General features: G+C 47.1%; 1 protein-coding gene across 4 annotated transcripts in view; it reads right to left on the bottom strand.

Moving 5' to 3' along the window:
- The window catches only part of DCAF6 (DDB1 and CUL4 associated factor 6), a 912707-nt gene that overhangs the window by 780416 nt on the left and 114424 nt on the right, over positions 1-17867 (bottom strand). For all 4 annotated transcript variants that reach the window (XM_063954988.1, XM_063954989.1, XM_063954991.1 and 1 more), the window contains exon 2: positions 4404-4533. In XM_063954988.1, the coding sequence (XP_063811058.1) occupies positions 4404-4494 (91 nt within the window). In that variant the 5' untranslated portion in view covers positions 4495-4533. The remainder of the gene's footprint in view (positions 1-4403; positions 4534-17867) is intronic.

The raw sequence follows: 17867 nt of genomic DNA, 5'->3' as shown, positions 1-17867 counted from the left end.
CCGTGTTCAGCAGGGGAGAGTCCAGGGAGCCAGCTTCTCTGCAGTGTGCTGTGGAGAAAATGGCGCTGGTTAGTGCTGGAGGATCAAGCTCCGCCCCTTCAGCGGCGGGCTTCGGTCCCGCTCAAATTATTTATACTGGCGGGTTTTTTTTAATATACCGCCTCCGCAGTATCTAATCTATATCCCAGTGTCCCTTGAGGTTAATATTGCTGCCCAGGGTGCCCCCCCTGCACCCTTACAGTGCCCGCTGTGTGTGTATATGTGGGAGTAATGGCGCGCAGCGTTACCGCGCGTTACCTCAGTGAAGATCTGAAGTTTTCTGCCGCCTTTGAAGTCTTCTTTCTTCTTAATACTCACCCGGCTTCAATCCTCCGGCTCTGTGAGGAGGATGTCGGCGCGGCTCCGGGACGAACGGCGAGGGTGAGACCTGCGTTCCGACCCTCTGGAGCTAATGGTGTCCAGTAGCCTAAGAAGCAGGGTTTATCATTTAAGTAGGTCTGCTTCTCTCCCCTCAGTCCCACGATGCAGGGAGCCTGTTGCCAGCAGCGTTCCCTGAAAATAAAAAACCTAACAAAAGTCTTTTTCAGGGAAACTCAGGAGAGCTCCCCTGCAGTGCACCCAGTCTCCTCTGGGCACAGGATCTAACTGAGGTCTGGAGGAGGGGCATAGAGGGAGGAGCCAGTGCACACCCATTCTAAAGTCTTTAGCGTGCCCATGTCTCCTGCGGAGCCCGTCTATACCCCATGGACCTTACGGAGTCCCCAGCATCCTCTAGGACGTAAGTGAAATATATATGTATACATATATAGTGTATTTATGTATATCTACAATATATAATGTATTTATATGTATATATAGGGAAGAGGCTGACTGACGCTGCGTCTGACAGTGCAGCCGCAATCACCCTGCCTGCATGACCGCTCTCGCCTGCTGCCATATTTTCCGCATCCATCGCTACTGCTGCACTCTTCTTTTCCATCCCTCCTCCACAGAATGCCGGTTCGGGAGCAATGTCATCATCACGGCATTCTGGGAGTAGCCGCAGGGGAGAGAAGACAGAGGAGCATCAGCTGCAGCGCGTAGGGTGATGGCACATAGAACTACTACATGTAGCCGCACGCCCTCCCATCCATTCTGCAGCCTAATTGCCCTGAGGAGGAGATTCATCACCCAGGCAGTCCTGGATCCCTGCCCCAGCAGCACAGCATAGAAGCTGCAGCATCAGCACAGACAGGAGGATATGCAAGTTGGCCCTGCCAGGGTGAGTGCAGGTGTACACTTGCCCTGGCTAACTCACTCTCTTTCCCTCTCTGTCTCCCATCCTCACCTCTCTCTCCCCTCCTCACCTCTCTCTCTCCCCATCCTCACCACTCTCCGTCCCTCTCTCTCCCGTTCTCCCCTCTCTCTCTTTACCGTTCTCTCCTCCCTCTCTCTCTCGTTCTCACCTGCCCCTCTCTCTCCCGTCCTTACCTGCCCCTCTCTCTCCCGTCCTCACCTCCCTCTCTCTTTCCCGTCCTCACCTCTCTCTCTCACCTGTCTTCACTTCCCTATCTCTCCCATCCTCACCTCTCTCTCTCTCCCGTCCTCACCTCCCCCTCTCTCTCTCTCTCTCTCTCTCTCTCTCTCTCTCCCCCTCCCCCCCTCTCCTGGCCTCACCTCTTTCTCCCGTCCTCACCTCTCTCTCTCACCTAACAGCTACTTCCATAGCGTCTCTATTGCAGTGTAACATGTATGAGGAGCTCTACTGTGGTGTAACGCGTATAAAGCTCTCTACTGTGGAGTAACATGTATAAGCTGCTGAACTGTGGTGTAATGTATATAAGTGACTGAACTGTGGTGTAATGCATATAAGTGGCTGAACCTATGTTGTAATGTGTAAAAGGGAGGTTGGAGGGGGGGTGATGATGACAAAGAATGCTGTCACTCTGAGTTCTGCAAGGTCTAGAACCGGCCTTGGTGTCCGTGTATAAACACTAAGCTTGGTGGTGGGATTATCTGCTAGGGGGCACCAACGAAAATCTTGCCTAGGGCATCAATTTGCTTAGGGTCGGCTCTGACTGGAGGAGCAATGTGCGGTCAGTTGAAAGACCACACACTGCATCCTCCGTACAGTGCAGACAGGGACAGAGCAGCATCATCCTTTTCATGATGTATAATGTGCTCCCAGGCGCCAAGCTGGCTGCACAGCTACTGCGGTCCCACGCTCTTCCTACCCCCATTGTAGCACCTTTATTCCTGGAACTTCAAGCCTCCTACTCCTAAGAGGCTCCGCCTCCTTCCAATGGTACCACCTCCTCCTCCCCAGTGGCTCCACCTCCAGGGGCGCAAAAATGGGATTGAATCTTGCCCCCCCCCCCAACCTAAAACGTTGTGACGCCCCTGGTGAGGGGCGATGTGCTGTTGTCACTGAGGCAGGGGTGTGCTGCTGTCATTGAGGCGGGGATGTGCAGCTGTCAGAGATGTACTGCTGTCAGTGAGGCAGTGGTGTACTGCTGTCATTGAGGAGGTGATAAGGCAGTGATGTTCTGCTATCAGTGAAGTAGGGATATGCTGCTGTCATTGAGGTGGGGATGCGCTGCTTTCAGTGAGGCAGGGATGTGCTGCTGTCAGTGAGGCAGTGATGTACTGCTGTCAATGAGGCGATGATAAGGCAGTGATGTCCTGCTGTCAGTGAAGTAGGGATATGCTGCTGTCATTGAGGTGGGGATGTGCTGCTGTCAGTGAGGCGGGGATGCGCTGCTTTCAGTGAGGCAGGGATGTGCCACGGTCAGTGAGGCAGTGCTGTGCTACACTACAGATGTATTTGTTTACAGATGGTGCTGTGACAGGAAGTAATGAAGATGTACATTTATGCTGGAATCTGCGGTCGCTGGGGAATAATGCACAGTCTTGCTTCTGAGAACAGAGCATCCTGCCCTTCAGCAGACCTCGCCACTCAAAAAACTCCATCCCCATTAGGACTGCTACCAGAAATTTTCTGGGCTGGTTTTCAAACCCAATCCGCCCCGGCTTAAGCCCTTCAAAGAAAGTTAATTCCTTAAAACTTTAGCAAATAAATACTGAGGCACATTTCTAATTTCAAAAATTAGAAAAATAGCAGATTCTGATTTTCTTGAAAACCCTTAAATGCTTTTCCTTTACCATTATTTAATTTTATTCTTCACAAAAAATAAAATAAATAAATAACGATTCTCCAAAACCACAAAAAAAGAAACAGTCTATGGCTAGGCGGAAAAGTCCCCAAACACTACTGCGGCTTCTCATAGGGGAGAAGTCGCATACGTCTCCCTTGAACTGCTCGGCAGCTTCCCAGGCGGCAGGATTACATACGATATATTGTGTGCTGTCCTTTTGCATAAAATGTATCGTATGTGATCCAAGCCAAGGCTGCCGGAACCAAGAAATCTATAGTGCAGCCCTTGCGATCTACAGGCTCTGATCCGATGAGCAGTGGGCCGCGCATCGGATTGGATTCACATGCAATTTGCCACTTCTCATCCTATTTCCCGGCCTGATGCGTCGGAATTGGATGAAAAGGGCCCAAATCGCACTAGTCTACTGGCACCTCAAGTCTCAGGTGAAAAACTGAAAGACTGCCTTGTCACAAGAGAAGTTTCAAAAGTGTGACAATAGCTAATAAAGTGAACCTATGTGTAAATAAACCACACTCTTGGATCTTGGCAGAAATGACAATTTCAGAAGCAGAGGTTATGTTTACAAATACAGCAAACTTTGTCTAAATTAGGGGAATTCAACATGCAGCCCTCCAAGTGAAGTGGAACTACACATCCCAACACACACTGCCACATTTTTGCTACTAATGCAGAGGATCCCAAATGCGGTCCTCTAGGCACCCCCAACAGTCCAGGATTTAGGTATATTCATGGCTCAGCACTGATGGTTAAATCAAATTGACTGAGGCACTAATTAAGTCACCGGTGGTCAAGCATGGATACATTTAAAACCTGGTCCGTTGGGGTGCCTTGAGGACCGCGTTTGGGAACCTCTGTACTAAGGGATGCTAAGCCTGTGGCAGGGAATGCTGACCTTCAGGAATCTAAAAAGTGCACTGCAAAACGTTGATGGAACAATAAAGTTACACATTAACCCCATTCACACAATACAATATATATATATATACAGTATATATATATAGAAATGTAGCTTTGCTGTACTACACCACTGCATGTGATTTCCACTACAGACCCATGTATAATGTAGGTTAAATGGTGGTTTTTCAAAGCCACAAATTATCAGCATCTTTTGCATGCATACTTTAAAACAGCAATACCATTAAGTGCAAATCACAATTGGTTTCGCAATTTATGGTATTGCTACTTTAAATCCACATGCAAAAAAAGTTGTTTAGTAAATAAATTTACTTTCTGTATTACATTACTTACCCAAATAGTTAATACGAACAACATCTGGTTCATCCAATCCAAGTATACGCTTCCGGACATCCCATAGTAGATTAGTACAACAACGTGACATAGTCCAAGTACTATTTATTCTTCACAATAATTCTTCCAACTAAAAGTAAATTGGAAACAAACATTAGTGTCTCCTATTGATATAAAAAAAAGTAAGTAGGATTTAAGTAAATGCACAGATGTATCTATATCTGTATACAAAGCAGAACAGAACTTGGCATGAAAAAAAGCTGCTGCAACTGTACCGTAGAACTTTGGGGGTCATTCTGACCTGATCGTAGCTGTGCTAAATGTAGCACAGCTACGATCATCTTCCCTGACATGCTGGGGCACGCCCAGCACAGGGCTAGTACGCCCTGCATGTCAGGCTGCCCCCCCCCGCACAAGTACAAAAGCATCCTTTTGCACTTGTAGAGTAACTCCCAGCCAGTGCAGTTCCTGCGGCTGGCTGGAAGCTACACGTCACTGCCCGGCTGTGTGACGTCACGCTGCCGCAGCGGCCCGCCCCCCACGCGGTCCAGCCACTCCTGCGTTGTCTGGACTGCACCCACAAAACGGTGGCCAAACACCGTTGTGCCGCCCCTTCCCGCCCAGCGACGGCCTCTGCTTGTCAATCAGGCAGAGGCGATCGCTAGGCAATGACAGCCGTCGGCATACGCAGTTCTGACCTGAACGCTGCGCTGCGAAGAACTGCAGCGAGCATTAAGGTCTGAATGACCCCCCAGTATACAGATTCAGACTCAGGGGCACATACTGTAAATATACAAATTTCACACAATAAATTAATCAGTAGAGTCTCATGAAGTGGTTCTGTCACATCATGAATAAGACGCACATTTGAGTGAAAAAGACCCTCAGCACAAGCTAAAATGTATGGGACCTGGGGGGTAATTCTGAGTTGATCGCAGCAGGAACTTTGTTAGCAGTTGGGCAAAACCATGTGCACTGCAGGGGGGGTAGATATAACATGTGCAGAAAGAGTTAGATTTGGGTGTGGTGAGTTCAATCTGCAATCTAACTTGCAGTGTAAAAATAAAGCAGCCAGTATTTACCCTGCACAGAAACAAAATAACCTACCCAAATCTAACTCTCTCTGCAAATGTTATATCTGCCCCCCCCCTGCAGTACACATGGTTTTGCCCAACTGCTAAAAAATTTCCTACTGCGACTTGGAATTACCCCCCTAGTGCGGCAAAAAGGTGTGTTTGGAGTGACTGCAGCAATAGTGTATGAGGACACATTTGTAGAATGTTAGTAAAAAAAATAGTATTTTAAATACGTACCGGTAAATCCTTTTCTCGTAGTCCATAAGGGGTATTGGGGACAGATTATCACGATGGGGTACAGACAGGGTCAAAAGGAGCCAGTGCACTTTAAATTTTTTCAACTGGGTGTGCTGGCTCCTCCCCTCTATGCCCCCTCCCTCAGGCAGTTACAGGAGAAAGGACATACTTGAGAGAAGGAACATAACAAGAGGAAGTGTGGTGAGCTTTACACACCAGCACACCATAACATAACCGGGCCAGCAACAGCTGGCAACAGAAACCAGCAACAGCTGAACAGGAAACACAGAACAGAAAACCTGCAGAAAGTCACAGCACAGAGGCGGGCGCCCAATGGGGGTAATTCCAAGTTGATCGCAGCAGGAATTTTGTTAGAAATTGGGCAAAACCATGTGCACTGCAGGGGAGGCAGATATAACATGTGCAGAGAGAGTTAGATTTGGGTGTGGTGTGTTCAATCTGCAATCTAATTTGCAGTGTAAAAATAAAGCAGCCAGTATTTACCCTGCACAGAAATAAAATAACCCACCCAAATCTAACTCTTTCTGCACATGTTATATCTGCCTCCCCTGCAGTGCACATGGTTTTGCCCAATTGCTATCAAAAATCCTGCTGCGATCAACGTGGAACTACCCCCAATATCCCTTATGGACTACGAGAAAAGGATTTACCGGCAGGTATTTAAAATCCTATTTTCGCTAGCATCCATAAGGGATATTGGGGACAGATTAATACGATGGGGACGTCTCAAAGCTTCCAGAACGTGCCGGAACATGCAGAGTGTTGTGCAGCACCACCTGCCCAAAGTGGGTATCCTCTTTGGCCAGGGTATGAAATTTGTAGAATTTCACAAAGGTGTTCTTCCCCGACCAGGTAGCCGCACAACATAGTTGCAAGGCCAAGACTCCACGGGCAGCCGCCCAGGAAGAGAACACTGACCTTGTAGAGTGGCCTTCAGAGACTGAGGAACAGGTAAGGCTGCCGACACATAGGCCTGTTGGATAGTAAGGCTAATCCAGCGAGCAATGGTCTGCTTTGAAGCAGGACAACCCTTTTTCTGTGCATCATAAAGCACGAATAAGGAATCCGTCTTCCTGACCCTAGCAGTGCGCCTGACATAGATCTTCAAAGCGCGCACAACATCCAAAGACTCTGGAGGAGCTGAAGCATCAGAACAGGACGGAACCACAATAGGTTTATTCAGGTGGAAAGCGGAGATAGCCTTCGTCAGGAAATGCTGTCTAGTCCGGAGCTCCGCTCTGTCCTCGTAAAAGACCAAGTATGGACTTTTACACGATAAGGCCCCCAATTCTGAGACATGTCTAGCAGAAGCCAGGACCAGTAACATCACTGTCTTCCATGTGAGGTACTTGTCTCTACCATCATCAGAGGCTCAAACCAGGAGGACTGTAGAAATTTCAACACTACATTCAAAGCCCAGGGTGCCGTAGGCGGCACAAATAGAGGTTGTATGTGGAGTACCCCTTGTAAGAAGGTCTGAACTTCTGGCAACACAGCCAATTTCTTCTGAAAGAGAATTGAGAGAGCTGAAATCTGGACCTTAATGGAGCCCTTATCCACACCAGCCTGCAGGAAACGGAGGAAACATCCCAAGTGAAACTCTGCAGGCGGATACGTGCATTCCTCGCACCAAGAGACATATCTCCTCCAGATATGATGATAGTGTTTTGACATCACAGGTTTTCTGGCTTGCATCAAAGTGGCAACAACATTTTTGGAAAGCCCTTTGTGAGCTAGGATGTTCCACTCAATTTCCATGCCGTCAAACGAATCCGCCAAAAGTCTGGGTAGACGAACGGCCGTTGCTGAAGCAGATCCTTTCTTAGTGGCAGGGGCCAAGGGTCTTCTATGGACATGTCCAGAAGCGCTTTACGGGGCCAATCCGGCGCAATCAGGATTGCTTGTACTCTGTGATGTCTGATCCGCTGAAGCACCCTTGGGATCAATGGAATCGAAGGGAATAGGTAGACCAGCCGGTAAGGTCAAGGTGACGTCAGCGCATCCACTGCACTCGCCTGAGGGTCTCTGGTTTGCGAGCAGTAACAGTGAAGTTTCTTGTTGAGGCGAGACGCCATCATGTCGATCTGCGGGTATCCCCACCTGTCCACAATCTGTTGAAACACCTGAGGTGACAGCTCCCCATCCTCTCATGCTCGCATCCGTCATGAGGAGGATCCAATCCTGAATCTCGAAACGTCAACCTTCCAACAGGTTGGAAGACTGTAAGCACCACAGGAGTGAAATCCTGGCCTGGGGTGACAGCTGAATAATCCAGTGCATCTGAAGATGTGAACCGGACCACTTGTTCAGGATGTCCAATTGGAAGGGTCTGGCATAGAACCTTCCGAACTGTATCGCCTCGTACCAGGCTACCAGTTTTCCCAACAATTTCATGCAAAGATCAATGGAAACTTGAGCAGGTCGGAGAACAATGCAAACTATCTCTTGAAGTGTTCTCACCTTGTCCTCTGGGAGGAACACTCTCTTAGCTACAGTATCGAGTATCATACCCAGAATCAGGAGCATTTGAGACGGTTCCAGTTGAGACTTCTGTAGATTGAGGATCTACCCGTGGTGAGACAGAAGTTGGATAGTGAGATCTATATGGAGCAGTAGAAGCTCCCTGGAACTTGCTTTTATCAGATCATCCAGGTAAGGAACAATGTTGACCCCCCCCCTGGACTCTGAGCTGGAACATCATTTCTGCCATCACCTTCGTGAACACCCTCAGAGTTGTAGACAGGCCGAAGGGCAACGCGTGAAACTGGTAGTGAATGTTCAGTAGGGCGAACCATAGATAGGATTGATGAGGAGGCCAAATTGGGATAGGTAGGTAGGAGTCCTTGATATCCAGGGACACGAGGAATTACTATTGTTCCAGGCCCGTGATCACCGCTCTCTTAGATTTCATCTTGAATTTGTAAACCCTCAGGTAAGCATTCACGGACTTCAGACTCAAAATGGGTCTCACAGACCCGTCTGGTTGTGGCACTATGAGCAGACTGAAGTAGTAACCTTGTCCTTGCTGTAGCAGGGGTACTGGAGCAATGACCTGGGACTGGACCAACTTGTCGATGGCCAGTAGTAGCGTAACACGCATATCTTCCAAAACTGGGAAGCCTGATTTGAAAAACTGTTGGGGAGGAGCACAGTCGAACTCCAGCTTATAACCCTGAGAGATAAGGTCCTTTACCCAGGCATCTTGGCAGGAACCATCCCAGATGTGGCTGTAGTGAATTAACCGTCTTTGTGGGAACTGAACTGGTGCTCTGTTCCTGAGAACCAACAACAGCTGATTTCATAGGCTTACCTCTTGAGCTTCTAGCTGCATTGGAGGCCCCCCCGGGCCCTAGAATGAAATCTGGAGGACCGAAAGGAGTGAGTAGATGGTCCCAGGTAGGAATGCCTAGCAGGTGGAGCCCCAGAAGGTAGAAACGTATATTTCCGAGCAGTAACTTTCAGCTCCGAAGAGCCATTCACCTGTGAAGGGAAGAGATTCCACATTACGTTTAGAGACAGCTTCTGCCATCCACTGACGCAACCATATGGCTCTGCGTGCTGACACAGCCATAGCAGTGGTTCTAGCATTTATATTGCCAATCTATTTAAGAGAGTCACAGAGGACTCTTGCCGTGTCCTGAATGTGTTTTAGGAAAGTTACAGTAGTAACCAAGGTCATATCACCTCCTGAATCTGAGTAGCCCATGTATGAATGGCATGTGTCATCCAGCAACCAGCAATGACCGGTCTTTGAGCTGCACCTGCAGCAGTGTACATAGATTTCAGAGTGGTCTCAATTTTCCTATCCCCCGGGTCCTTAACCATTAAAGATCCTGGAGCAGGGAGCACCTCCTTTTTAGAAAGGTGAGAGACTGAGATGTCTAGTGCTGGAGATTATTCCCAGAATTTCCTGCCTTCAGGGGCAAATGGGAAGGTATTAAAAAACTCCTGATATTTTTTATCTGGATTTTTCCAGGCTAATTTAAATAAATCATCCAATTCCTTGGAATCAGGAAAAGTGACTGTCAGTTTGTCTTGAGGGAGGAAAAATGACTGCTGATCAGTAGCGTTCTCCAGGGGGAGCTTTAACACATCCCGTATGGCCAAAATGAGGGGTTCAATACCCTGTGTAGGGGAGGAATCCCCTCTAATGGGATCCCCATCATCCCCATCCACCTGTACATCATCATAAGAATCTGATAAAATTCCAGGTAAAGCACGTTTTTGTGCACCTGTAGTAGACAGTGAGGGATGGGAAGCATCAGCCTTGGCAGTTAGGCTAGCTACTGCTTGTTGCAGTTCTTGTGTTTTATTGGCATTGGCAGTGAGCTGAGATGACATATCTGACATCATAGTTTTTATAGCCCCCAGCCAGGAAGGCTCTGGACTCTCCCCCATGTTGTTGTCAGCATTTTGTAATGACTGACTACACTGCTCACAGGATATGGAGCCCGATGAAATAGAGGATAATATGACATTACACACATTTTTATGGTGAACTACAGAAACAATACACATACAACACAGACTGAATATAATACAAGCCTGCTCTATTGCATGTGAGAGGAGACACAGAAGGCAGGACACCAGCGCACCCAACGCTGTACAGCCCCAGTGAGACTGTCAGCGTTTTATGTAGTAATATATAACAGTTATACTGCTGTACAGAAAATTCCCCAGAGGAATGTAAACTATGCAATAATAGCGGCTCTCCCCCTCTACACCCGGTACCAGTGATCCTGTGAGCATTTGGAGGAGCTCTATGAGGCTGCTGCTTATGCCCACTCTGATGTAGCTCCGTCCCCCGCTATGGCGCTGGAGCTACTAGTAAGTTTTATACTGGCTATGTCTCCACAGGCTGTGTAGCCTCACATAAGTGCTTAGTACAACACGCCTCACCCACGCTTCTGCCACACAATGAACCACCTAGCGGGGCCCCCGGTTTGTACTTACCACGACGATCACCTTCAGGCTCTGTCAGGGATGTGCGGCAAGCTGCAGCTGCGACAGCTAAAGCACAGTGCCCCGATGAACAAACAGCCCCTCAGGACGGTGGTCCTGCAGCGGAGAAGCGGCTCAGCATCTCATGAGGCCGGTGACCGTCTCCCCCCCCTAACTCCCACGGTGCAGGCATGCTGTTGCCAAACAGCATACCGAAATAAGTAAAAGTTTAAATGAAATTGAAGAAAAACTCTGGAGCTTGCAGAGTGTGCATCCTCTCCTGAGGGCACATTTTTTTTAAAACTGCCTGTGGGAGGGGCATAGAGGGGAGGAACCAGCACACATAGCGGAAGAAATTTAAAGTGCACTGGCTCCTTTGGACCCATCCATACCCATCGTACTAATCTGTCCCCAATATCCCTTATGGATGCTAGAGAAATAGCACTTTTGGTCACTTACCATTGAATCCTTTCCTCTTAAGAAGGCTGGGCAACACTGGACAATGGAATTGCAGATTGGGTCTTGGAGATGGCACTTAATGTAAACTGTAGCTTTAAATACTAAGCCCCCCCCCCCCCCCCCCCCCCCGCAACTCCATAATTCCAGTACTGGACGTTGAACAGCTGGCCCCAGGTGAGTGAAACCCCAGGCTGCCCGACCGAAAAACTGTACACCCAAAGTGAGCAAAAATCTGAAATGAGCAAACAGAGTGTGAACAGAAGACCAGGTAGCTGCCCAACAGACCTGTCCTGCTGAAGCCCAGAGTTGCACTGCCCAGGAGGTTGGAACTGCATTAGTGGAATGCACTGGAACCCAGTGTTGTGCAGGTTGCCCTGCACCAGTACAGGCTCGAATGATGACAGAGTGGATCCAAAGTGCAATGGGCTGCACCGAGGTAATAGCCATAAGGAAGACCAGCTTCCAAGTAAAGAACCAAATATCTGCTCAATGCAAAGGTTGAAAAGGAGACTGTTTGAGATCTGAGAGGACGAGAGGACCAGGACCACGGTGCCACCAGCAGACTAAAGGATGGTTGAATATGCATCATGTCTTGTAAAAAGGTCTGAACTTTTGGAGGAAGGGCCAAACGGCTCTGTATATAAATTGACAGGAATGAAATCTGTACCTTAAAAGAACGAAGCCTTAAACTGGCCTCTAAACATTCCTGAAGGCCACAAAAAAAAAAAATGAAAGTCGACACCTGGAGGTATTAATCCATGTTTGTACACACCACAAGATGTAGAGGTTCCATACTTTGTAGTAATTGCATGATGAAACGGGTGTCCGTGTTCTCAGCAGAGTACAGACTACTGAGAGAGAAAAACTCTTAGCTGATAAAACCATGGTATCAAAAGCCAGGCCATCAAAATTAGATGAGGAATGTCCCCATGTAGAAATGCACCCTGCAGCAGCAGGTCCGGTCGAAGTTAATGACACCACCCAGGACCTACCGATATTTTCAGAATGTCAACGTAAGATGTGTCCCCACACAGTTTGCACCTACGTGTAGCATTTTTGTGGGAGCGTGCACACCATGCAATCCTATGTGCTGTGAGCACCCAATGCTCAAGAATGTCGAACACTTCTGCTATGCCACAGACTTGAAATGGGAGCCGGTGTGCGCATAAGCCCGCATTCCATTCACTTCAATGGATCAGCCAGCGATGCGAACGAGTGCTGCATGCCGTACTGCGTATACATCTGTAACTGTGGAAAGACCTTGTAATTTAGAGACCACTCCCTAAAGTATGTCTGCTGCCTCCACCATTACTGCAGCTGTCTTTGTCCATACTGTATGATGTACAGATGCCACTGCCATGCTGTTGTCTGACTAATTATAAACTTGTTCGCTGGCCAAGATGGACCAGGCTCCCAAGAAAGACAGAAGATTGCTCAGAGTTCAAGCACATTGACTGGCAGGGGTTCACTACGGGTGGCCGGCGGTCGGGCTCCCGGCGACCAGCATCCCGGCGCCGGGAGCCCGACCGCCGGCTTACCGACAGCTTGGCGAGCGCAAATGAGCCCCTTGCTACGCGCGCCACACTATTTTATTCTCCCTCTATGGGGGTCGTGGACCCCCACGAGGGAAAATAATTGTCGGTATGCCGGCTGTCGGGCTCCCGGCGCCGGTATACTGAGCGCCGGGAGCCCGACCGCCGGCATACTGTTTGTAAATGAACAGCTGAACAACACCAGTAAACAGGTATTTGAATGTTTAACTTAAATATTGCAATTCTTTACGCTCTAAGCCTAAAGAACTGTACTTGTATCTCAAACGAACCATGTACCACAAATTGATTTTCTTCATTGCACTCAATAGATTTTTCTCAAAAACAATAACATCCTTGACTTTCCCTGCAACTCACCACTCTGTACACATTGCCGCCTTAATTATCCACTCCCCTCTTAACACCCATGAACTTTTTACTTATCTTTCTGCTTTGACAATAACATCCACAACGGGTCACCATAAAAAACATTCACAAACCTCCTACAACTGTATTTTTCTTTCTCTCTTGCTTCTATTAGCTGGTGACATTTGACAGAATAATGGACCCAACCACTTGCCCCACTCACAGTCACCTAACAGCAATATAGATATCCAGCCAACCTCAAACATAACATGTCTCCCTGCACCCTCCAAATCACAAAAATGTGCCTTATGGAATGCATGCTCTGTTTGTAACAAATTAACATCCATACATGACCTCTTTATATCTAACAACTTCAATCTGCTGGCTATAACATAAACATGGCTCACACAATACAATGAGGCCTCTCCTGCAGCAAAGTCCCATGGTGGTCTCCACTTCACACACACCTCCAGGCCTGGTAACTCTAAAGGCGATGGGGTTGGATTATTACTTTTCCAATCTTTCGCATACACAGTTCTACCACAGATTCCATTACTCACATTCACATAATTTGAAGTACATTTCATCACTCACATTCACATCATTTGAAGTACATTCTATCAGGATTTACAATACTAGCGTTTTGCAGCTATCTAACAACCACCTGGGCAACCCAAACAATTTCTGGAAGATTTTTCTGCCTGGTTCCCTCACGTCCTATCCTCTGACATCTCCACCATCATCGTAGGTGATTTCAAAATTGCTACTGATAGTCCGAAATCTGCTACTCATGCCTCCGAACTAAGCTCTCTAACCTCCTCTCTCTGCCTCTCCCAATGGACTCATCAAGAAGGCCACTGTCTTGATCTAGTATTCACCAGACTATGCTCAGTTTCTGAATTCACTAACAGACCTTTCCCTCTCTCAGATCACAACCTTATCACTTGCATGCTCTGCTCTATTACTTCAATCTGGGTGATTGAAGTAGTCCAATCCTCCTCAAACCCACAGAAATATTAACACAATTAATGTTCAAGACCTGTCCAACTCTCTGCAACAACTGCTCTCACCTATTTCCGCATTTACTTCTCCTGAGACAGCTGTATCACACCTGAACCAGACTCTACAAATAACCCTTGATAAAGTGGTTCCAGCAACCCATCACACTTCACGTAGGCCTAGATGTGGCACTCTAAATTAACATACAAGAACGTCTATCACTCTTATAGAAAATGCCCTGGACATTGCCCAACAAACATATTTCAAAACTCTCATCTCTGCTCAAGCCCCTAACCCAAAAAAACTATTTTTTTTAAAGAGTAATGTTTATTGCGAAGAATCAAATAGAACCATTCAGAAAATAAACAGAATAAATAAATAAATAAACAGAATAAACTGACATTGTAAATAAGTTGCAAATTTAACATATGTCAAAAAAAAAAATTAGAACCAGAAAAAGAGAAAAATGGAAAGAAGGAAAGGAGAGAGAGTGGAAAATAAAGAAGAGAGAAGTAGAAGAAGAGAGAAGTAGAAGAAGAAGAAGAACAGGAAAAGGAAGGAGGACCACCGAGCACAGAGAGCCAGACACAGAAGAAAACCAGATCTGCTGATTACCAAGAACACCAAAACCAGTGTCAGAGACAAGGAGTGAATCCAACAGTTCAGAAACATGGAAATAACCTGTGAAAGTGAATGGACAAGGACCCCATACGCAGTTACCAAGGAAAGTGGCAGGATAAATGAGAGCACTAAGGATGGGTGTTTGGAGGGAACCTAAGCAAAAATTAAACCAAAGTCCTGATGGGGGAGAATAAACAAACCAAGGATCCTATATATTCTCAAATTTATCTATGGTGTCATGTAGAGCATGGGTAATTCTTTCCATGGAAGCAATAAACCATATTTTGGACAACAACAGGTGCATAGGAGTGGGGGGGGGGGAGATTGTTTCCAACACGGGGCCAGGGCACTCCTAACAGCATGTAAAACATGGAGGACCAGTGAAGAGGCACTAAGGCCAACTATCGGGAGCTCCAGTAAAGCTGTCCATGGGCTAAGACCAATTCGGGATTGGAAAATCTCTCTCAGAAGAGATTTAATTTTAACCCAATAAGGACGTATCATGGGGCACTTCCACCAAATGTGGATGAAGTCTCCTGGTAAGCCACAACCACGCCAACACAAAGGTGAGGATGTCGGCAAAATGTTATGAAGCCTAGAGGGTACCAGATACCATCCTGTGTAGATTTTATACTAATTTTCTTTAATGAGAGAGGATTTAGATGACTGAGCGACATTTAGTTTTATGGCCTGCCAAGCTTTGTCCCCTGGTGGAAGTCCCTCTCCCAGCTACTTTTATGTGGCAGTACAGGGTCTGAACCCGAGGAACGGAGCATGGAATACAAAATAGAAATAATGCCCCTACGAAGGGGAGTATAATAACAAATCCTCTCAAAAGGTGGTAGACACCTAAAGACAAATAGATTAGGCAGAGAATTTCGGAAAGAGTGCAATTGGAAATATTAAAAAAATCTGGGATGGGGAATTTGGAATTTCTGGGATATGGTATCTAATGTACACCAAGAGTAACCCTCAATAAGGTCCATAACAAATCTAAGACAAGTAGGGATCTAGTACCATGAGTGCGAGTGTGCCATAGAGAAACCTGGGAGGAAAATAGGGTTATCCCATAAATAGTGGGTTGGGAAGGGTACGTGATAAAACCAAAATGGCGGGAGCAAAGAAGCCAGGTAGAACATGTAAAAGAGGTAGACGTGTTAGAAATCTGGTACCCCTGGCCTGAACTGGTAGGTAGCAGGAGTGAAATTAGGGAGGAGAGGTTACCTTCAGCCATCTCTATTTGCACTAGAGAACCCCCCCCCCCCCCCCCCCCCCGGAATTCACATCACGGGCCCGGATACGAGACAGGCTCTGGTTTCCCACCTGACTCGGAAACCAGAACGAGGCAAAACGTCATCATCCCGCTGTCGGATTCTTGCGGGGATCGGATTTCATATAAGGAGCCGCGCGTCCCCGCCATTTTCACTCCGGCATTGGAGAGTGTAGAGAGAGGACGTGTCTCCGTCCTCAGTGGTAGTGTCTTGTGCTGCATCAGTACAGTCACAGTGGTGGTGTCCTCTGCTGCCATATGTCCCGTGCTGCTGTATAATCCAGTCCATTGCAGTGGTGCTGTGTTGTCCTGCATCAGTCCAGTGCTGCTGTATATGTCCAGTGATACTGACGTATATCTCCATTGATACTGCCATATATGTCCAGCAGTACTGCCGTATAAATCTTGTGATTCTTCCCATATAATTCCAGTGGTACTGGTGTATAAATCCAGTGATCCTGCCGTATAATTCCAGTGGTATTGGTGTATAACTCCAGTCCAGTGATACTGCCGTATATGTCCATTGATACTGCCGTATATGTCCATTGATACTGCCGTATAAACCCAGTGACCCTGCCGTATAATTCCAGTGGTACTGGTGTATAAATCCAGTGATCCTGTCGTATAATTCCAGTGGTACTGGCGTATAATTCCGGTGATCCTGCCGTATAATTCCAGTGGTACTGGCGTATAAATCCAGTCCAGTGATACTGCGGTATATGTCCATTGATACTGCCGTATAAATCTAGTGATCCTGCCGTATAATTCCAGTGGTACTGGAATATAAATCCAGTGATCCTGCCGTGTAATTCCAGTGGTACTGGTGTATAATTCCAGTGATCCTGCCATATAATTCCAGTGGTACTGGCGTATAAATCCAGTCCAGTGATACTGCCGTATATGTCCGGCGGTACTGCCGTATAAATCCAATGATCCTGCCATATAATTCCAGTGGTACTGCCGTATATGTCCAGTGATACTGCCGTATATGTCCATTGATACTGCCATAAATGTCAAGTGGTACTGCCGTATATGTCCAGCGGTACTGACGTATAATTCCAGTGATCCTGCCATATAATTCCAGTGGTACTGGCGTATATGTCCAGTGATACTGCCGTATATGTCCAGTGATACTGCCGTATATGTCCATTGATACTGCCGTAAATATGTCCAGCGGTACTGCCGTATATGTCCAGCGGTACTGCCGTATAATTCCAGTGATCCTGCCATATAATTCCAGTTGTACCGGCGTATAAATCCAGTGCTCCTGCCATATAATTCCAGTGGTACTGGCGTATAAATCCAGTGATCCTGCTGTATAATTCCAGTGGCACTGCCGTATTATTTATTATTATTTATAGTTTCTTATATAGTGCAGCAAATTCCGTTGCGCTTTAAAATAAGAATTTACTCACCGGTAATTCTATTTCTCGTAGTCTGTAGTGGATGCTGGGGACTCCGTAAGGACCATGGGGAATAAACGGGCTCCGCAGGAGACTGGGCACACTATAAGAAAGATTTGGTACTACCTGGTGTGCACTGGCTCCTCCCTCTATGCCCCTCCTCCAGACCTCAGTTAGGATACTGTGCCCGGAAGAGCTGACACAATAAGGAAGGATTTTGAATCCCGGGTAAGACTCATACCAGCCACACCAATCACACCGTATAACTCGTGATATTAAACCCAGTTAACAGTATGAAATATAACTGAGCCTCTCAACAGATGGCTCAACAATAACCCTTTAGTTAGGCAATAACTATATACAAGTATTGCAGACAATCCGCACTTGGGATGGGCGCCCAGCATCCACTACGGACTACGAGAAATAGAATTACCGGTGAGTAAATTCTTATTTTCTCTGACGTCCTAGTGGATGCTGGGGACTCCGTAAGGACCATGGGGATTATACCAAAGCTCCCAAACGGGCGGGAGAGTGCGGATGAC

This window comes from Pseudophryne corroboree, chromosome 2 (genome assembly GCF_028390025.1).
Source record: "Pseudophryne corroboree isolate aPseCor3 chromosome 2, aPseCor3.hap2, whole genome shotgun sequence".
In the NCBI taxonomy this organism is placed as follows: Eukaryota; Metazoa; Chordata; class Amphibia; order Anura; family Myobatrachidae; genus Pseudophryne; species Pseudophryne corroboree.
This window is presented reverse-complemented; position numbering and strand designations above follow the sequence as displayed.